This window comes from Salminus brasiliensis, chromosome 20, assembly GCF_030463535.1.
Source record: "Salminus brasiliensis chromosome 20, fSalBra1.hap2, whole genome shotgun sequence".
Taxonomy (NCBI): domain Eukaryota; kingdom Metazoa; phylum Chordata; class Actinopteri; order Characiformes; family Bryconidae; genus Salminus; species Salminus brasiliensis.
In genome coordinates, this window is record NC_132897.1 from 30,971,822 (window position 1) to 30,994,604 (window position 22,783).

At 41.5% G+C, this 22,783-nt stretch overlaps 1 protein-coding gene across 2 annotated transcripts in view; it reads left to right on the plus strand.

The window, feature by feature from the left end:
* ssh1a (slingshot protein phosphatase 1a) overlaps nucleotides 1–22,783 on the plus strand; it is a 52,521-nt gene that overhangs the window by 23,943 nt on the left and 5,795 nt on the right. For both annotated transcript variants that reach the window (XM_072664867.1, XM_072664868.1), the window contains 7 exons: nucleotides 5,979–6,079; nucleotides 12,588–12,652; nucleotides 13,996–14,117; nucleotides 17,804–17,872; nucleotides 20,229–20,294; nucleotides 21,345–21,539; nucleotides 22,019–22,112. In XM_072664867.1, the coding sequence (XP_072520968.1) occupies nucleotides 5,979–6,079; nucleotides 12,588–12,652; nucleotides 13,996–14,117; nucleotides 17,804–17,872; nucleotides 20,229–20,294; nucleotides 21,345–21,539; nucleotides 22,019–22,112 (712 nt within the window). The remainder of the gene's footprint in view (nucleotides 1–5,978; nucleotides 6,080–12,587; nucleotides 12,653–13,995; nucleotides 14,118–17,803; nucleotides 17,873–20,228; nucleotides 20,295–21,344; nucleotides 21,540–22,018; nucleotides 22,113–22,783) is intronic.

The window sequence follows — 22,783 nt, forward strand, 5'->3', positions numbered from 1 at the left end:
ACTGAAAAAGTTCTGTCCTAACCAATCTGTCCCAACTTGATTATCCTGCCAAAATTATATTCCATCCTGACTAAATCTCAACAAAGCTCTGTCCCAATCTGACTGTATCCCAACAAAGTTCTGTCCAAACCTACAGCATCCTAACCAATCTGTCTCAACTTGATTATTCTGCCAAAATTATATTCCATCCTGACTAAATCTCAGCAAAGCTTTGTCCCAATCTGACTGCATCCCAACAAAATTCTATCCCAGCCTGACTGAATCCCAACAAAATTCTATCCCAACCTGACTGCATCCCAACAAAATTCTATCCCAGCCTGACTGCATCCCAACAAAATTCTATCCCAGCCTGACTGAATCCCAACAAAATTCTATCCCAGCCTGACTGAATCCCAACAAAATTCTATCCCAACCTGACTGCATCCCAACAAAATTCTATCCCAGCCTGACTGCATCCCAACAAAATTCTATCCCAGCCTGACTGCATCCCAACAAAATTCTATCCCAACCTGACTGAATCCAAACAAAATTCTATTCCAACCTGACTGTATCCCAACAAAATTATATTCCAACCTGACTGAATCCCAACAAAATTCTATCCCAACCTGACTAAATCCCAACAAAATTCTATCCCAACCTGACTGAATCCCAACAAAATTCTATCCCAACCTAATGTTATTCCAAAAAGGGGTTGTTCCAACCTAACTGTATTCCAATAATGCTTTGTCCCAACCTTACTAACCTAATAAAGCTTTGTCCCAACCTGACTGTATCCCAACAAAATTCTATCCCAACCTGACTGAATCTCAACAAAATTCAATCCCAACCTGACTGAATCCCCCAAAAAATCTAGCCAACCCAACAGCATCCTAACAAATCTGTCTCAACTAGATTATTATGCCAAAATTCTATTCCAACCTGACTGTATCCCAACAAAATTCTATTCCAACCTGACTGAATCCCAACAAAATTCTATCCCAACCTGACTGAATCCCAACAAAATTCTATCCCAACCTAATGTTATTCCAAAAAGGGGTTGTTCCAACCTAACTGTATTCCAATAATGCTTTGTCCCAACCTTACTAACCTAATAAAGCTTTGTCCCAACCTGACTGTATCCCAACAAAATTCTATCCCAACCTGACTGAATCTCAACAAAATTCAATCCCAACCTGACTGAATCCCCCAAAAAATCTAGCCAACCCAACAGCATCCTAACAAATCTGTCTCAACTAGATTATTATGCCAAAATTCTATTCCAACCTGACTGTATCCCAACAAAATTCTATTCCAACCTGACTGCATCCCAACAAAATTCTATCCCAACCTGACTGAATCCCAACAAAATTCTATCCCAACCTGACTGAATCCCAACAAAATTCTATCCCAACCTGACTGAATCCCAACAAAATTCTATCCCAACCTGACTGCATCCCAACAAAATTCTATCCCAACCTGACTGAATCCCAACAAAATTCTATCCCAACCTGACTGAATCCCAACAAAATTCTATCCCAACCTGACTGAATCCCCCAAAAAATCTGTCCCAACCCAACAGCATCCTAACCAATCTGTCTCAACTAGATTATTCTGCCAAAATTCTATCACAACCTGACTGCATCCCAACAAAATTCTATCCCAACCTGACTGCATCCCAACAAAATTCTATCCCAACCTGACTGCATCCCAACAAAATTCTATTCCAACCTGACTGAATCCCAACAAAGTTCTGTTCCAATGTGACTAAATCCTGGCAGAATTCTGCCCCGGACTGACTGTACTACTTTGTGTGCGTGTGCGTGTGCGTGTGCGTGTGCGTGTGTGTGTGTGTGTGTGTATTCACTACCACGAATGGGACAAATGCAGAGGACACATTTCACTGTGCATTGTACAGCAACAAATACTTGCACTCTTTATATCCTCGCAGTATTCTGCCCCGACCTGACTGTATCCCAATAAAGCTTTGTTCCAGCCTGGCTGTATCCATACACAATTCTCTCTCAACCTAGCAACCTAGCTCCAATTTGGGTGGAACTTTTTACATCACAGCAGGAGGTTTAATGACACCAACTCATAGCTCCAGGGTGGTCAAGCAGGTTTAGAGGACAGGAGGAACCATAGCTTCAGTAGATTTCAGCAGAAGGTTTACTGACAACACTAATGCAAAACAAGTGTTGTTTATCCCTTGTTTATAGGAAAAATATTAGTCTACCATGCAAAATGAATTCTTTTAGAAATATCTACAGTCAAATATCGATCAGCCAAGAATAGCCAGTAAACTCACCGCGTTGCTTCAGGCTGTGACCGATGCTGACCGGCATGGGTGTCTGCTAGCCACATCGGCAGCAGTTTGGAAAGAGGCGGTAGTTTGTTGTGCATGTGTCCGTCCTTGCCCTCCCAGTGTCGGAAGCATTACATTTAATTGGGGTAGAGTAATAACGAGTGGATGAATATTGGGTAAAAAAACATTACAAAAAATTATTTTTTAAAAATGTTTTATATATAATAATCATTTATAAGTTATTTCCATAGTTTACTTGGAAAATATGCAAGAGTTGGTCTTATTTTGCTTGTTCATGGAGGGAGGTGGTTGGGTGCACAAATGAGACTTTTCGCTCTGTATTGAAATAGCTACACCCGTAGTAGTAGTTAAAACCCTCTACAGGCATTGCACAGGCTGGGTTTTAGCGCCAACTTATGTACCTTTGCCATGCTTTGTGTTGGTAAACTCTGAGATAATCCTGGAGGCTCACTGCAGACAAAAGCACCTTTCACTTAGGCTGTTGCTTTCGGAAGCCTCGAAACTTCACATAATTATACACCTCAAGATGAGCGCAGGCTCTTTGGTTTACTTCTCTCCCGCTCTCTCTCTTTTTGTGGTCTCTCATCTCTTTCTTACCCTTACCCTTAGGCCTAGTGTATATTGCCAGTAGGATAGACAGAGTGAGAGAGAGAGAGAGAGAAGAGGACAAGAAGAAAAAAGGAGTGAAACAAAAGCCTCTGTAATCCGCAGACACCCCCGCATCCTTTAAACAGCTCAACATTGTCTTAGGAGCGAGCAAGGAAAGAGAGAGGGTAGGGGGGGGGCAAGAAAGGAAGAGAAGGAGATGGGAGAGAAAGTGAGAGAGAGGGAGTTGGGGGGGGGCGGGGGGGCAAGAAAAGTAAGAGAGGAGGAAGGACAAAGCCACTTCTGTTGTTATCGATTTATTTCTTGCCGGAAGGCGTGGCAGAAGTTCCTCAGGACACTGGACACAGGAGGTCCAGTCAGCGTGAGACAATGCCCCAAAAATCAAGCAGGGTGAGTCAGCACAGGACTACGACCCCAGCTGGACGACCCCAAATATTTCAGCTACTTCTTTGCCCTTCCTGCCCTCCCTCATTCTGTGAAGAAGCCTTACTCACTTGCATTGTTGTTCTGGTCACGTGGGTTCTTCAAGTGTTTTGCTCTCTTAACCAGTCTCGGGTCAGTTCACGTGGTATTCGTCATGGTTAACCAAACTGGGTCCAGAATTCAGAGCAGCAAATCCTCAGACTTTCCTCAGCTTCTCAGTGGGTGGGGGAGTAGAGCAAGAGTGAAATGGCTGAAAGAAAAGCTGGTGTCCTTATTAAGATTCATTGATAAATCAAATTTTAGTTGAAATCAAACAAGCTAACCAGCCGAAATGCTTTTGTTTACCATGTAATTATCCAGAGAAATGATCCAAAAATGCCCTTTAGGTCCAGAGCTACCGCAGATAATCTGCATTTTAATATTAATTCAAATTAATATCTTTATAATGATAGAACAGGCACTATTACCCCCCCAGTATTTGCCTGTGAAATGGCTCCCACAGCCTCTTTAACACATTGTTTACTAGATACTAGATTATCCCTCAGCATTATTCGATGCTTTACTATCCCTCTATGTGGTTACACCTTCAATAGGTTTTGATAATAAGACAGAATGGTTATGTATAATGAGTAACTACAGTGAATTGAGGTTAGAGAGACCCCAATAAAAGACCGGATCTGGCAGACAGGTCACTAATTTGCGATCACTACTATACTACAATTACTAATTATTAGGGGGACCTGGTTGACTAAAATCAACAACCAGATTAGTTGGCTACTAATTTAATAGTCGATTTGTTGGTGATGTCATCATGCTTACTAGTTTCTTGTGCTAATAAATGTCAACCCAGAGATGTCGTAAATAAGAGAGCAGTCACTGCTTAAAATATGCATGAGAGTTTCTGGAACGCTCAACATTACAAAAAGACAGCCAGTCAGCTTGCTGGTTATGGATAAAGTCCTACCCTTCGTCAAAAAAAAGTCCAGTCAGCTTGCTTGTTTAAGCAGTGAGTGGAAGAAGGTGGTGATATTGGGGCTCCCGCCAGACCGTGTCAAGATAAGTCACTACTACAAATGAACACAAAATACTTTCAAACTGAAAGCTAAAATTATTGTCTGACATTTGCCTTAAAGAGAAAGAAATAAGAAAAGTAAAAAGTCAGTTTTGGCAGATTAGCCAATAAGCTGGGCTAGCTAATATGTTGGGCTAATGAGGACTTGATGGCTTGGTGGCTCAGCAGTTAGAGCGCCGGGATATCGATAACAGGGTTGTGGGTTCGATTCCCGGGCTCGGCAAGCTGCCACTGTTGGGCCCTTGCGCAAGGCCCTTCACACTCTCTCTGCTCCCCGGGCGCTGGAGTTGGCTGTCCACCGCTCTGGGGGTGTGTGTGTGTGTGTGTGTGTGTGTACTCACTGCCCCTAACACATGTGTGTGTGTGTGTGAGTGTGTGTTCACTACCAGATGGGTTAAATGCGGAGGACACATTTCGCTGTACAGTGTACACTGTACAGTGACAAATACGTGCACCTTTACTACATGAGATCTTTTCTCCTAAGCGGACAATATGCCAACATGTTAGTTTGTCAGAGAAGTATATGATCACTGTTTCTGGATGTCACTACAGTTCTAGCTTGAGCAGTTAGCAAACTTAGCAAGTCTTCCTTCTCTCTGCCCTCATGTTAAGGCACTCCCTTTTTATAGTAGCTATGGGTAATTTTATACACTTACAATCAGCATAATGAAATCTGCCACATTTTATAGCCCCGTTAAAATAAAAATTTGTTCGTCACTAAATTATTGTGTTATTGCGAGAGAGGTCTAAGCCACCCAAGCTAACAGAGCTCTTTATTCTAGTTGCATGTATTTGCTCAGTACCCGAACTTCCTAACCACAGGTGAGGGTGGGGACGTAGATTCAGTCATGTAATATTGATATTAAGGACCACATTGTGAGCCACACATCAAACTGGTCTGTGGTCAGAATTCTCTCAGAAAAGATGAATGGGGCCTTGTTAGCTTGAAGTCCATAGAGTTTTACATGGTTTGCCATCGCCCCACCTGTTTTTGTTTGTGTTAAACGCCCGAACGCTGTGGGAAATGAATCGTCATGCAACCTGAACACACAAACCCAGACAAGCTGTCGCGAGCATGCAGGACAGCGCAGGTGAGAGACGGCTTGCGTAAGCGTCCCCAAGCCTCTCTGCCACTTTGGCTCCTGAGACCGACTCCTGTCGAGGATCGCTCTCCCTAACCAGCGTGGCTTACAGGAGATAATTAAACCCAGCTCAAAGTGCTTACCAAACAGTGAGTCACAGCGTGGGATTTTCCCCCCATCTCAAGGCCTGGTTCGCAGACTGGACCTTTTTGGCAGCTTTTGCAGGAGACTATCAGGATTCTTACTCATGTTTAGTCTATATGTGTTGGACCTTTTTGTACGTAGCCTGCTGGTGCGCTATGTAGATTGGACCTATTTGCCAGTTGCTAGAGCTGTGTAGTGCCGTGTGCAGTGGACCGTTTTTGCCTGTTACTTTGTGCTGTTTGTGTTGGACCTTTTTCCAGTAATTGCATCCAGTGTGGTGCTGTGGGTATTGAACCTTTTTGCCAGTTTCAATTGACTAAAGTTGTCTGTTTCTCGTTCTCTGTTGCAGTCTGAGTGAGAGTTTCTTCATGGTGAAGGGGGCAGCACTGTTCCTACAGCAGGGCAGCAGTGCGCAGGGTCAAAGGCCACACCCCCACCACAAACATGCAGGTGAGTGTCCAACGTATGTACACACACTATAAAACACAAACACATCTTTGCTGGTTTTGTTATGTTTGAATGAACTTGATGGACATCCTCTATCAGACTACCCTGCATTACTCTCGGGCCACTGAAGTGTAGCGCATGCACGCTGCCTCTGACTCAAGTACAAACGCTGGTGCCTCAGAGTGGCTCAGCAGTCTATTGTGCTGCCACTATGGCCCCGGAGGTTGCGAGTTTGAATGCAATGCCACTTTGCCATCAGTGGCCGGAGCTCGATAGAGCTCAATTGGCCGTGCTCTCTCGGGGTGGATAGATGGCGCTCTCTCCCCCTCATTATTACTTTGTCTGTCTCTTTTCTGCAGCACATTGGTTCCATAAATCTCCCTAGTCCCAGTGTGCCCCACCCGCCCCCTCCCGAATCTCTACCAATAACCTTCAGCCATTGCTGTTGAAGTGTGTGCGTGTGCTAAGGCAGCGTGAGGACAGCAGATGCTGCGCAGCACCTGTGTAGGTTCAGAGCACACTCAGGGCCTGCGCTGAGTGCAAACACACACTCCACAGTGCTGGTTAAGCATGTCCCAGACAAGTGTGGTGCGTGCGTGTGTTTACGTGGATTAGCCGGATTAGCGGTTTGGCGCAGCATATTGAAGATGTGAGCGCAGCACTTCTGTCCGATGTAGGCACTGGGCAGGGGACAGTAGGAGTTTAATAAAACAGCAACTGTCCTGTTCCACACAGTGGGTTGAACATACCTACCTTGTACTTCTACTCACTGGCCACTTTATTGGAAACCTCTACCGTGTGATTCTTCTACTCACTTGCCACTTTATTAGAAACACAGACCTTACTGTACACTTACTGCCCACTTTATTAGAACCCTCTACCTTGCACATGCCCTGACTGGCCACTTTATTAGAAACACAGACCTTACTGTACACTTACTGCCCACTTTATTAGAACCCTCTACCTTGCACATGCCCTGACTGGCCACTTTTTTAGAAACATGCCTGCCTTATACTTTCTCTCAATCTTCCTTTTGGGAATGTTTGGGTAATGGGGCTTTACAGGTGTTTGTGATTAGTCCGGTGTGTTTAATTGCTTTGGAGTCTGCTTTTGCTGTTTGTCAGCATGAGCACCACAGTCGTGCCAATGAAAGTCAAGGACACCATTAATTACCAAGAATGAGATACAAGGATTAAACTGTAAGAGATGTTGGCCAGATCTTAGATTAACAAAAATGAACCGTCTGGAACGGTGATAAGAAGCAAGAAGGAACTGATGAGCATAGAAACTATAAAGAGACCGCTTGGCCTTTAGAGCTTATGACAGAAAAAAATTCTCACTGTTATGAAGAAAATCTCCACACATCTTGTCCGACAAATCGGGAACGCTCTTCAGGAGGCATTCATGGATTTGTCGGAAGACTTTGTAAACTGAAATACAGAGGGTATGCTGCAAGAATTGGTGGTTAATGGAGTTTGTAGAGGGGCTGCAGTCCTTTAACAGTAAAACGGTTAGAAGTGTAAACGTATTTTTGAATTTTTAAAAATCAGGCCTGCCGTGTTGATTTGTGGAATATTGAGACAGCAGCATGTATTTATGTTTAAAATTAGCTCATGAATAAAACTAAATCAACCAAAGAAATAAGTCAAGATTTGAATTATTTAATGCTGAAAAGGAAAATGGTAGGCCTGACAGCATTTGCGGCATCGCCTGCTTTGAAATAATTAATAATTAATTTCTCGTCTTCTACAGGCTTATTAGGCGGCTGTTTTTTTCATTAGTAATACATCTTAAATATAAACAAATAAATAATCAGACTAAACACTTGTGATTTACATTGTGATATATTTGTCTCTTTATCCTGGACAGCAGCTAATAGGTCTGATACGAAAGATTAGCCTGGCCTATGTAAATTACAAGGCAGACGCATGGCCAAGTCCGTGTTATGACAGACCCAGCAGAGATATCCAGATCCTATATTGTGAATTAGCCTGTAAACGGACCTATTAAACCTTGTTCCTAGGGTGCCTTCATTCTGTAGGCCTTTTCTGAACCGTTGTTATTGCCAGCCATGGGTGCCCAGGCTCATTGATGTGATCCATGGAGGCCCAATCTTCCAACTTACAGGATCTGCTGCTAACGGCTGCTTCTGATTCATGCTGCTTCTCCACACTGACTGAAGCTGCTTGCTCTTAAAGACAATCCCTCATCCATTCAGAAGCCCAAGGGCTTGCGCTAAGATCGTTTCAGCACCCGGAGGTGTGAAACTTTAAAGTAAATAAAAAGATCTCAAGTGACTGTTCTGTTCTTGTATAAACAAGTGCATTGCATTTAGTATTAGGTGACCTGGAGTTCCTAGTCTGCCAGCATGATGTAACAACCACCCTCTCCCCACACGCATACAACTTCCATCTTCTAAGGTCTTATGATGATTATGCTATTTGTTAGCTTTCAGTTTTACCTGTTTATGAAGACGTCGTCTGATACACCCGTTGGAGTGGGTCCAATGACGGTATCTGATGTTGTTAGAGAGTGAGTCATGTGTAAAGTGTGTAAGGAGTGTTGAAACAATAAGAGCGCTTTAAGAAAGCATTGGCGTTAGGTGGTCCTGTACTCCTGCTTGTTGATATCGCACCTTTTGCAATAACTCTTTTTGTGGTTGTTGCGACTTGCAGTCATGATTCATTGCGTTGTTGGAACGAGCAGGCTGCCAAGTATTGCACATTTACAACAAGAGGTACCAGACATGGGCAAAAGTTCGAGCACACACATTGTGCACTTTGTTATATATATATATCAGACCAGAAGGACTACTCCTCTCCTTCTGATTTATTCTTTTCCCCCTCTGATATCTGATTATTTTCCTGCTGATTTCAGTCTGATGCTCAGTAATACCAATATGGCATTTCCATTGACCGCATTATTATATCACACTGGTAATTGTGGTAATTCTTGAAGGTTATGGACGTTTCTTGATCAGGATGTGACCGTGCAAGATGATTATATTTTATGTACAGTTTATTTATAATAATTCAGTACAATTTCATGACAAACAATATATGACTATATCAATGCCTCTATTAAATAATCATTAATGCCTCGATTGCATGTAGCTCAGACTCTACTTTAGCTCATTCCCAGTTCCTTGGTAACACAGGTATTGTACTGTAGGGCCAAACAAAGGTAACAATTAGGGCTGCGCCAATATGACACTTGTGGGCTGGTGCTGCTGTCTGATATTTTTCATATACATGTACATAAACATTTATAAACTGTACATATTGCGACTAAATCCACCTGAATTACAGAGAAACATTTATTCTGTAGGGTTACATGCTGCTTGCCATCAGCAGCCGGTGCTGGATAGAGCACAATTGGGTGGGTAGATGGCTCCATCTCTCTCCACATTCCTTCAGTGTAATGCTGGACAGCACATGTGTGTACTAGCCAATGCATCACGTCTGGGTACCTGCCGCTTTCCTTCAAGCCTGTTGGTTACCTAGTGACGTTGCCTCAGCGTCAGTTAAAAAAAAATGGTTGGGCATGTGTCGGAGGAGGCGCGTGTCTGTCCTCAACCCGTCAGTCCTCGCCCAGTCAGTTCTCAGCCAGTCCACCGTCACTCAAACACTCTTCTGAAGTTTCTTAACATCTGTCCAGTGCCGTCCATCCAGACTACCAAAAGTATTTGCAAGTTACTTGAGACTTTTGAAACAAAGAATTTTTAATCCAAGACATTTAATCCAACTAGTTTCAGTTGTGAAAGCTGTCACATTTGTGAAAACTGTTGCATTCACAGAGTGTGAAAATACTAATCAGACTAATTAGACTCTCCCGCGATCCTGACATTTTTCAAAAAAGAAAATTCACCTTTTTTGTTGTATTTACAGACTTTGTGATTCTGTTCATATTCAGCAGAAATGTCACAACGCTATTTTTCTTGTCCGATACTGATGTTGGAATATTGAGTATCAGCCAATGTTTGACTTGACATCGCACAGTGAAACAGACTAGAGTTGTTAAAGGATAGGATCAGATAACCAATCCAGCCCGATACCCATATGCATGCATACAGAGCTACCATCTCTAATATCCGATATACAGACCCCAAATCAATTACATGAAAACAGTGCAAACTGTTGGTTCTGCACAAGGTCCGAATTAAAGATGCGGGGACAAATGAAGCATAAAGCAAGCTTCAAGTCCCACGAACAGTCAAGATTGGCAGCTTGTGTTTTGTTTTTGTTTTTGTTTTTTTAACAGGTCCCAGTACAGTTCTCTAGTGACGTCATCGAGTGTCCTCATTTCACATCTGTGGCCGCTTCATTTTATTTTAAGACACTTTGTCCTAAACACAGATCCTGTATCCTCTAGAATAAATTGGGATACTACTGTAAAACGTGGCTTCAGAGAGTCACATGCAGCCTTCTGTGCGGCTGCCCTTTGGCACTGACCTGAGGTCGGTTTTGCTGTTTAGTTGAGGTTTAGGGAAGAACTGGAAAAGGGACAGTGACCCTTGCTTACTTTTGCCAGGCAGCAGGTAGAAATTAAGGATGGTCTTTCAACAGGTGAATTAAGTTATACACAACAAATCGTGGGGGAAACCGTGAGCGTGATGATCCAGGATCAGGCACCCTCTTGTAGGCATAATTAAGTTTGCTAGGGCGTAAAAGGGCAACGACTGACCCCAGGCCAGCATTCCTGCTCTCGGCCAAAACACAGGAACTAGCCGAAATGGGTTGGTTGTACTTTCACATGCTTAAATCCTGTTTCCAGACAGGTTCTATTCAGACGTGGGCCTTGGGTACCTGCCCCCCTTACCCAACTGCACATTCTCACCATGCCAGCCATGATGGAACACTAGTTACCTGCAGTGTTGCCAAAAAAAAAAATCCTAACAAAAGCAATGGAGTTCAAGCTACTTCAGTGCTTGGACCCCTAAAAGGAAAAACAACAGCAGAGGTGCTGGGCGTCAAACAACATCTGATCGGAACCCAAACTGTTAATTAACACAGACAGCGGTTCTGATTTATGAGCTCGTCTGGCTGGCGTGTTATCCTCACTCTGCGTTGACGAGTAGCCCAGGGTCATACCAGGGCGGCTTAGAAACAGGATGCATATAAATGACTGTTAAATTTGCCTTTGTCTAGAGAACTGGTTTCCTGGTTCAAGGTCTCCTTTTTCTTTCAGACCCTGAAGGAGGCTGAAAACTCGATCTTCACCTTTGAAAGCCTTGAAAGTTGCATAGTTAACCAGGGAATGTGCTGTTTGATTGGCTTGTACAAGGCACTGCTGTCATGCAGTAGAGGAGAAATAATTTTTTTAGATGCATTTTGAGGCAAATTATTTGTTTCCGTCGTCAGAAAGAAACTTTAGCCACTGCTTTTGCTGTGTGGTTTCCATATACGGACTGTACGGACTGTGGAAGAAGTGGATTTTTTTTGTAACTTGCACAACACATAGGATTACAGGCTGCCACAGGCCAGATACCACTTGGTGTATTACTGTAGTGTGTTAAACCCTGACCACACGTCCATAGTGGATGATAAGTAGTAGAGTTCTGCTATTCTGTAGGCCCACCACAGTGGGAGCAGGAGGTTACCCGGCCCAGCGTCTGCAGGAGTGGGACGACACATACCGTCTCCAACATGGGCTGTGCCTGCAGATTCCCTTTATCAGAGTAGCGTAGCTGAGCCCCAGTTTGTCTGGCTCTTGTCCATAATTTAGTGACTGTGTTTGGTCTTTTAACATGAACAAGCTGAACGTACTGTGCCTTGCGGCAACCGTTAGTAAGCCGCGCCCCCTATCTCTCACTCTCTACTGAGACATTGAGAGAAGTGGACGTTACAGTACAAAATCAACCATCTCCTCAAAAGTGAGCATTTTTTAAATAAAGGTAAAAACCATCATACAAGCTAGCGGTTGATGCACCATGAAACAGCATGGACAGTTTGCAGCTATAGGCCAGTAAGGCTTAAAAGTCAGAACAGGCAAGAACTGTAAGAGTAAACTTTAGAAGAAACCATGAGTCGTTTTGTAATCCTAGTAATCCTAACAAAAGTGAGGTGGATAAAATGATGTGTTGGGAATGAGCTCATTGGACACTCTCATTAAAATCACTGCTGCAAGGCAGTGAATGAACAAAGAGGTGTGTTGCAAGCACTTTCCAAACGTCCGGGTCCCCGCACCCCAGACACGTGCAAGGCCGAGACTGGCGAGTGCTCGGTGCTCTTATTTAAATTTTTTTTGTTGTTGTTGCTTGTTCGGAACACTGGCCAGCCGCCTTCTCACTCATCAAGGGTGTGAATCATTCATTCCTGTCTTTCCTGCTGGGCCTCACCTCTCTAAATCCTGTTTTCAGTTTTTATTGCTGCAGTTCTGCATTGTATTGTTTTGGGTTTTTGTTTTAACGAAGATGTAATATATGGCTTATGTCATGCTGTTGAGCAATGCCAATAGGTCGAGTTGTCATGTTCTTGTTTGGTTTTAACAGTCTCTCTTTCTCCCTCTGTAGGAGATTTACCTCAGCACTTGCAGGTAATGATCAACATTCTTCGCTCTGAAGACCGAATCAAATTGGTAAGTACACACACCGCACACGCAGACACAAACATATGTACACATGTGCACACCCTCCCACACGAACACACACTCTTTCACGCCTGAGTGCTTTTTATTGCCGGCCGGAGGCTGTGTGTGTTTCGCCATGTTCATTAAGGGATGAGAACATGCTTCGGCATAGGTGCGTTATTGCCGAACATTTCCACATGCAGAGTGATGCGCTGAGTGAAATGGAAACTGAAGCCAACTTCTCTTGCCAGTACTTACCCTGAGAGCAGCGTGCACATTTTCACACATCTGCATTTACCTCCCAGATTTACCTTAGCCAGTTAATCCACCCACTCACATGGAGTCCCCCCCATCATTTGCAATGCTCCCGACACAGGGAGGTTGGTTGGTGTGGTGCGACAGAACCTTAAAAAAAACCCACACAGCACAGTGAGCTAAACACCATGTGGGAGACCAGGGTTCAATTCCCAGTCTGGGTGGGCTACAAGGTTACAAGGTTGCCTTGTAAGTCGCTCTGGGTTAGTAAATGTGTGGGGGCCAACACACGCCTCCGACCATGCACAGGCAGCCAGTACCTGTTTTTCCGAACTGCAACCAATACGTTTGGATGAAAGCGCCATATACCCAGCTCTGATGCATGGGCAAGCAGACGGCAGTGCCGGCCAGCACTGCAATGGAGTGATGTAGGGAGAAAGTGGCGTCTACCTACCCTAGAGAGAGCAAAACCAATTGAGCTCTTCTGGGCATTTTCTCCTAAATTTAACCCACCAGTTAACCCACCCACCTACTCATTAGGACCCAACCCCCATCAATTGCAATGCTTCCGACACTAGGAGGTTGAGAACATCACTGATACATCTGAAAGGAACACCTCTCTAACTGTTAAGCATGGGGGTGGCTCAGTCATGCAGCCAGTGGCACAGGGAACATTTCACTGGTAGAAGGGTGGAAGGAATCAATTAAATACCACCACCATATCACCATACCACAACCAAGGTTTTGCCATGACCCCCATGTTCCTGAACATAATTCAGACACCTATAGGGCAGTGCAGCAAGACAACCCAAGATTCTCCCTAAACCTGAAGACTTTTGTGAGGAAGAATGGCCGCGAATCCCAAAGGAGGTTACTAAGTACTGACCAAATAGGGTGCATTTTTGGTTATTTTTAAAGTGTAAAAGATGGAATTTAAAAAGCAAATTCCAGAATTGACATAACTTTAGATCAGATCACTTTAGGTGCCCAGACTTTTGCATGCCACTGTTTGTGTACTGAATCACTGCTATTAGAGATTTTGCTTTGCTTTGTATTAGTGACCGATTGCCCGCATTGGCTGTGTGTTTGTGCATCAGGCGGTGCGGTTGGAGAGTGCATGGTCAGACAGGGTGCGGTACATGGTGGTGGTTTACACCAGTGGCAGGCAGGACACTGAGGAGAACATTCTGCTGGGGATGGACTTCAGCAACAAAGACAGGTGAGCTCACCCATGCAAACAAAGTTAAAAACACTTATAGAAGAGTGCAGCAAGGTAGCACTAATCATTTTTTCCTATAATGTTTCAGATCAGCAAGAAAGAAAAAATGCAGACAAATGTTAGAAAGTAATGTTAGCTTTCGATTTGAAAGAATTTTGCCACAGCATTGTCCCTCCTTAACTCGTAACACCGTTTATTTATGTTGTGTATATAGTGTAAATTATTTATCTACATTTTTGTAACGGAGTGTCTTGCTATCCCCTTCTGCTTTGACACTGAAAATTTCCCCACTGCAGGACTAATAAAGGATTATCTTATCTTAACCAACAGGCTGATTGGCTGTTTTTGTTGAATTACTGCAAAACGTAACAGCAGCAGTAGAACTATATTCCACACTGTTCTTGTTGGGCTTTGGTGATTAAGCCACAGTTCGTGACCATATTATTATTATAGTATAGTATACTGTAGTACAACTCACAGAGAGTACTTAATTTTTATAGTCCAATCTGAGCCAACATAACGTTTTCAAAATGTGAATTGTGTATTTGTGTAAATGATCATTGTTAGTAAACAAGACAAGCAACTAATATTTAGCTATCATCTGAAATTGGAGAATATTATTATGTATATGTATTGAAAATGCATTGCAAGTGGCAATCATCAGGGCCCAAGCACTGTGCCAGTAAAGCACTTTTAGGAAGGTGTTTTTAGACACCTTATTTATAAAAGATGTAGCCTTGACTTGACATTGCATAGTTGTTGAACTCTGTGAACTAAAGAGTTTCTGTCAGGATGCATAAGAATGCACCAATTTTTCATGTTTAAAGTTTCTGAACTTACCTTTTCACCTTGTCACCTTTTCACTACTCAAGACGTTTGATGTTTTATTATCAGAACAACCTGGTTCTGGTACGTTTGAAAAAAGGTTGAAAAAAATTGCCATAATTCAGAAAAGAATTAATGATCTCAGATCACACAGATTTAGAGACTACATACAATCAAAGAAAAAGGGCATATTCTCTTTGATAAGCTGTGATTTGTTATTTAGTTAATGTGGCTAGTTTGTTCTGTTACCCTGCACATCTGTTCACTCTGCGAATGCTAGTCAGAAATAGGAAGAATCTTTAGGATCTGAATGACAGATGGCCAAGTGGAGCCAAATAAAAAGCAGGCTACTCCAGCTGCAGTGATCATATTGCTATCAAGACAGCGAGTGTAGAGTTTTGAGTCACTGTAAGACAGACCACCTGAGCTTCGCTACAGTGCATTAATCCCTGTGGTTATGCGGTCATCCAATGCACACTGTCTGACATTGTGGTTCAGCACACTCAGACAGTCTTAGTCAGCATGGTGAGGATGCTGATCGGGAACAGCTGCAATAACACCAGTAGCAGCTCTTGATCAGAAGTGATTCATTTCAGTTGAAGCTGAGGACTTGCGGCTGATTTGGAGGCTTATAGCCTTAAGAAGCAGACCTGTTATGAAGACTGGATTTGGCACAGCTTCAAAAAAATGGATAGCTCCAAAATAGCAATTTAATAGAACATAACTTTAATATGCATTGAAAGGCCCGTAGTTTGCATGTATCTTACATAATTCATTTGTATATTACTATTTATCTACCTCTCTTTATCCCTTCCATCCTTTCCTGTTTCTGCTACTGTGCTTTTAAGAAATACGTAAATGTACCCTGTTCTGATTGGCTGGCCTGTACTGTGCTTCATAGAAAAAGCAGTCCAGTGTGAATGGGTGGAGATAAACTACTGTTGACAGGGTCAACACCCGCTTAGATTATTAATTTAGTGGTGCTGAAAGGTCCAAAATAACCATAATTGCCATAATGACCAGAGGTATGTTTAGAGAAGTAAAGGTGAGGCATTCAACCCAAAGAACACTGTACCAACTGTTAAGCATGGCGGTGGTAGCAAACCTGCTCTGGGGCTATTTTTGCTGCCAGTGAAATTGGTAACATTGCTCAAGTGTAAGTGGATAGAATCATGAAGAATTCTTTAGCATAAACTCAAACCATCAGCTAGACAGTTGAAACTTGGACACAATTGAGTGTTCAGACAGGACATTGACCCCCAAATACACACAGACAAGGTGGTTTTGGAATCGATGAAGCAGGCTAACATTAAGCTTTAACATAAGGCCTTTCAAAAGGTCTGATCTCAACCCGATCGTAAATATTTCCTCAATTCTACCAAGAAAAGTGGTCAAATATCCAACCAGAATTCTGCCAGAAGCTTGTTGATGGCTACCAAAAGCATCTGGTCAAGGTGCAACCTGCTAAGCTATTTAACCAAATATTAAATGTGCTATAAGTATTTTTTTGACCTAAGGTGTGTAATTTTGACCTTGTGTTGATTTTCTTTTGTTTTTTTTTTAACTTCTGCACCAATTTCTATTTTTTTCTGTTACAGTTATTTATATTTATATATATATATATATATATATATATAATGTCAACATTTGATCACAACTGAATATAGGGCATTGAAATTAACTATACGTTTTGGCACTTAAATAGTGCTGACGCACTTCAGTCATTTGTTTTGTATTATATAAATGATATATAAGATTTGTCAGTACAGTAGGTGAATTTATGGTGCTATATAGAACCGTTCTGTGAACCATACATAAGATATTTGTGCTTAGAACTGCTCTTTTGGAACTGTGCTCTGCTCTAGAGGTTGGCGTTTGGATTGTAGTACTTTTTGCTAGACCATGCTGGATGTGTAGTCTGCTTGGTCCTCATCCCCAAGGCCAGGTGGGGGTTATTGGATACTCATTTCTGCAGGGTCATGGCTCAAAGTATCTTTAATTAGGTCCATTAACTCTAGCTTTGAATATTCAGAGTGAATAATTAAGCACTTTTGTTAGAGTATCTTCTAAATGCCATTAATGTAAAGTTGACATTATACAAGATATAAAGGACCCAGGCAGGCCAGAAGTGTTTATGATTCCCTAGATAGAACCATTGGTTTTACTAAAGGACTCTTGCAGTTGATTGTTGATTGTCAGTGAGTCAAGCTTTTTAAGTTACAGGTGTTTTCTTTTGCAGTACGGACACCAGTTTAAGTCCCTGCAATTTTAGACAATTTCTGGGTCCATAGCAAAATATGAAAACATGCACTTGCAACTTAGTCACTTGTGAAAGTTAGGGAGCTGCTGGTGAAGAGAAATGTTTAGTTGATTTTGCCAACATATTATTAATTAGTACACATCCTTTACAGATAACACAGTTTTGGACATTTCGCTGCACAATTCCGGTTTATTTTCTGGACAGAATGTCCAAATTTTTACACACATTTTATTTGTTACATTTTATTAGTATGACTGTATTATTTTAATACTCAATGTTAGCCTGCAGTCTTATTATTTTGTTTAAAACTTTCAGCACAAACGTAATGCGGCAGCAACTGTGGTGAACAGTTGCGACAAAATGTGTAAAACGTGATTGTTGCCTCAGCAATTATGATTGACTAGAAGAAAATGACCAGTTCACACTCTAAACACTCCCTAAGCCAAATTCCATATGTGCCGCGACTCGTACTCTATATCAGGAGTTCTAGGAGGTGCGCTGGGCTGAGGGAGGAATATTTAGGGAGTGAAATCAGAATTTCTGCTCTTTGTCACTGACTGAAGCTCTTGTATAACAGTGTGGCATTTTCCCCCCTCCACAGTAAGAGCTGCTCTATAGGAATGGTCTTGCCTCTCTGGAGTGACACGAAGATCCATTTGGATGGAGACGGGTGAGTGAGCTCTGAGCTTTGTTGCGTTGCCACCTACTGGTTAAGAAGAGCAGATGCAGCCTTATGGAATATTCTAGCACAGTGTTTCTCAACCCTGGTCCTGGAGGCACCCAGCCCTGCACACTCATTGCTTGCCCTTTTGTCAACACCCCTGATTCAAGTAAATCAGTCAATTAACAATCCTTTCAGAGTTGCAGTGGGTGTGTTAAACCTGAGAAACCACTAAAATGTGCAGGGCAGGGTTCCTTCAGGACCAGGGCTAATAAACACTGTTGTAGCATTTTAGAGATGCATATAGCCTTATGGAAAAGCATGACTATCTCTCTAAAGGAAACAGACGTGACACAAATTCCATTTATTTGCTGAATTTGTAGTAAAGGAAAAATGTAATATGTTTTATTTTTTCTCCAATATATAAATATAAACAAATAAACAGTAAGTGGGTTATTAAATTGAAGCACTGAAGTGGCTTCTCTGTACTTCTTGTCACTTAGAAAAAAAAGATAGGGCTGCCAAACCTTGTATGTATGAAAATATCTAATTCAGGGTTGTTTTCTTGGTTTGTAAAGGCCTAAGATCATATTTATGCTATTTCTCCCAACATAGTCAATGAACATTTGGTCAATGCAATATACTTGTTTACTGGAGTTACAAGGCTGATGTTGCTACCAAGTAACAGAAGGCTACATCAACTAGACTTTTTGTTATGCTAACTTTGTAGCTAGAAGTACAGTCAAGATACCAATTGATTTATTTTGAAGTAAGGGTTAAATAGTGCACATGTAATATTTCAGTAAACCATGAATTTAACTTCATTGGGGTCTTTGTGGTATCACTTTTATTACACTACCATTTAAAAGTTTGGGATTGGTTATATTAATGTATTTTAGTCTCAGTAAGCCTAGAAAAAGGGGAAACGTTAATATTCTTTATATTTTAAGTATTTGGAGAATACCTTAGGAATTATAAATCTGATTATGGTGTACTTTACCACAATGTTTTAAGCAAGTTTACTTATTTTTGAACAAACCCTTTTTATATCAATTAACTGAAGTGTAACAAAAAAAAAAAGTTCTAGAACTATTTCATTTACTCAAATTGCAGTTTACAATGTTTTTGATTATTTTAGTTTTGTAGTTTGGAGGTGAATTTTCTCATGTGCTGTGTAGGTACAATTTCTACAACATGACAAATACAACTACAAAGGTTTAAGTAATTTTATCAACCAACATTTCAGGAAAAAATGTTTCCAGCAAATTCTAGTAATTCTAATTTTGATCCTGAACTTTAGATTTTAAATCCTACTTAAGTTCATGTCAGTGTGTAGACTTCACTCTAAAGTTCTTACAGAAAATGAGTGAATTAATTTAGTTGTATTAAATAGACCCAGCATTGCAGTTTACAACGTTATAGATTATCTTAGGTTTGTAGTTAGCAACTGTGATGCTCCATTGTATTGTTTTATAATCTATAATAACTTAAATATATATATCAATAGTTTACTTAGGTTCAAATAAAGTTCCTGATATAACTTCATAATAAACTGAATTTAGTGAATTTATTCAAATGTGAGGCCACCGGTTTCTCAAGCTCATTGTTTAAAATTTACAGTGTACAGTTATATCTTTATTTTTTGGTAAAACTTTGTCTGCTTCGAAATTTGACTGCAACTTTATTTTTATTTATATGAGGGATTCATTTTCATATAAATGTATTCATTTATGATTTATTGCTTTCCTAATCAGTTCCTAGTTCTTCATTCTGTATACTTCTAAAAACTTTTTTAAACAACTTAGCTTCCCACTGATTAGTTAAAATTTATTGTGAAGGTGCACAACATCAACATATTAAATATTTATTTAAAAAAAAAAAGCCAAATGTTTTATTTAACAGAAATCATTCAATCCAGACTAGTATACAGTTTTATTTGTATTGTTTTTTTATGTACATTTAAGAGTAAAGTAAATGTTTTGTACAACTTAATATTTGTCATCTCATATAATAATATAATAATTATAGAGAGCCTGTAAACAACAGCTAGTGAATAATGAATGCATAAACTGCATATTAACAAATAGCTGATTGGGTTTCAACCAGTTTTGTCTTTGTTATACTACGTTATATATACTATTTTAAATGAATTCAAGCTATAGTTTTACTCCCAACCTTAAATTAGACAGAACATCAACATTAATGCTGACGTCAGGAATGTTTTCTTGTCCATTGTTTGGAATCCTTTTTCCACCTGGTAATTAGCAGCAAAACACTAAACAGGGTGCCGACAGTGGAATGAGCGTCTTAATTTGAGCTGTGGGGCGGGGATGAACTCTGCTGACCTCTCTGTTCTCATCTCCAGGGGTTTCAGCGTGAACACCGCAGGCCGCACGCACATCTTCAAGCCTGTGTCTGTACAGGCCATGTGGTAAGAGACGCACATACCTACGCACATCTGCAGAACTAGCAGTTCAGTTCAGGCAGTACACCCATTTCTATGGAGTTCCAAATGACAGTAGTTATTTAATTGAGTAGTCCCCCCCCCCCCTAAAAAGTAATGCTTATGTAGGATGTCTGCCATGTTCAAGTGCTGTTATACCTCCATGGTGCATAGCAACCACTGTGTAATGACTAGTGAATGCATTAACGAGTGAAACAGTCTGAACACAGACTTAGTTATGCAATGACTTGCATTAACATGTGATTTACATTCTACATCCAACAGGCTGAGCACTGGTCGTTAATATACATAAGCTCATTAACATGTCGATTTTGCATAACTGACTGCGACCGAGGTCATTTAAATCAGAATTAAATTAAATCAGACAGCGCCACGCTCACACTGAGGTCTGTCTCTGACCTTATATATGGTGTGCGTTTTGAACACACACACGTTTCATAGTGTTTTCATCCAGGTTGAGGTTGGGTTGTTGATGCCTGACTATTAAGTTATTCTAAATTACTCTAACCGCTATTGTATAGAATAGTAGTACTGTATGCTATACTTTATACTATATAGTAGTCTGTAATTATGCAGTGACCTACTTTTCGATAGGGATGTATTACTGTGAGAAGCTTCGGTTTCATGTTTATCTGCCTCTATTTACAGTCTGCTTGTTTCATTAGAATATAAAAAGCAAAAAATAATACTAGATAAGAATGAAAGGCCTTCCATCCACGTTATTGTGCGCATTTGGAAGCCTTTGTTCAGACGTCTGGGTGTGCCCGTGTCCTCTGAGCTTTATTTGCCAATGAACAAGCTTCTCTGGGGGTTCGGAGTGGTGTGAACGTGCTGTTGTTCAAATGCGATGAGGGCCTGTGGGAGATCGGCTGATATTGCTGCTAAAACTAGTTTCCATGCTGCCATCTGTTGGTAAAGATGTGGAATTGCTTTTTGTTTTTTTATTTCTACTCCTTTGTGCTTTAAATATGTAATTTTATTAAAGGAGAGTTGACGAGATGCCCTCTCCCTCCTCAGGTCAGCGCTGCAGGTGCTGCACAAGGCGTGCGAGGTTTCGCGCAGGCATAACTATTTCCCTGGGGGCATGGCCCTGACCTGGACGGGCTACTACGAGAGCTGCATCTCCTCTGAGCAGAGCTGCATCAACGAGTGGAACGCCATGCAGGACCTGGAGACACTGCGGCCAGACTCGCCCGCCTTGTTCAACGACAAGTCAGTCCTTTTCTCATTCATATGTAAAAGTTTAGTGATGAATGGTCAAATGTCCAAAGTGGTCCATCAACATGACCAACTTGACCAAATCAGTCCACCACTATAATGAGGTTGATTAAAAGGTAGGTGAACCATTAAAACCACTGAACTCAAGCGAAAGCCCGTCCTACAACTGGTTAGGACCTAAACTTGTCTAAAGCTTAACCAGCTGGTTGATCTGCATAGGGTATGTTCTCTCGTGGATGGCCAGCTCAGACCATAAATCTGACCATCAAGCGTTTAACTCCTAACTCTAAAAAAGACAACTGTAGATCTGTACTGAAGTAGGTATTTGTTCAATGTCGCAGCAGCCTGATGTTCCTGTTGGAATGAATCATAGCCTTTTCTACATCCTACCCTGAGGTAGTTCGCCTACCTGCAGGTTTAGAGGAATTCCTGTATGTTTTAACTGCTCCCATGTACTCCATGTTCCCTGCCAGGCCAACAGAGAGGGAACGAACGGAATGCCTCGTCAAAGCCAAACTCAGAAGCATCATGATGTTCCAAGACCTGGAGAATGTGACGTCTAAAGAGGTGGGCCAAAACTCCTACCCGTCTGCACAATTATAATCTGTATTTTCTGCATTCCACAATTAAATAGTAATACACACTCTTTGATATATTATTAGGATTATTAAGTATGTAAAGTGTGTATACATATATACATCCAAACTTAAGGAAGATGGGCTACAACTGCAGAAGACCATATCAGGTCCCACTTCTGTCAGTCAAGAACAGAAAGCTGAAGCTGCAGTGGGCACAGTGGGCGGTTGAAGACAGGAGAAATGTAGCCTAGCATAGAGTCAGAATTTGGCTTGAATCCATGAACCCAACCTGCCTTGTTTTAACAGTTTTTACTCGTAGATGTGGTGTAATGTTTTCTTGGCATACTTTGGACCTGTTAGTACTAGGGTTGTCCCCATTCAATCTAGTTGATGCTCCGTTTTACCAGCGGGAGAACCGCATGCATTTTGCAGTGTTCAAACCAGCACTGAAGAGCATGTTAAGGACTGAGTGGAGACTAACGCTAATGCTAATTTACACACGCAATAGAAATTCAAATCACCGCACATTCGGCCACTATAAATCAGTTATATTTCACACCAGTAGTCGACAGTCAACAGAATCAGTCCAGAATGTGTACTACTACTACTACTACTACACACACAGGAAGTAAGTTGACTGCAGTGGTTTAAATGAGCTGG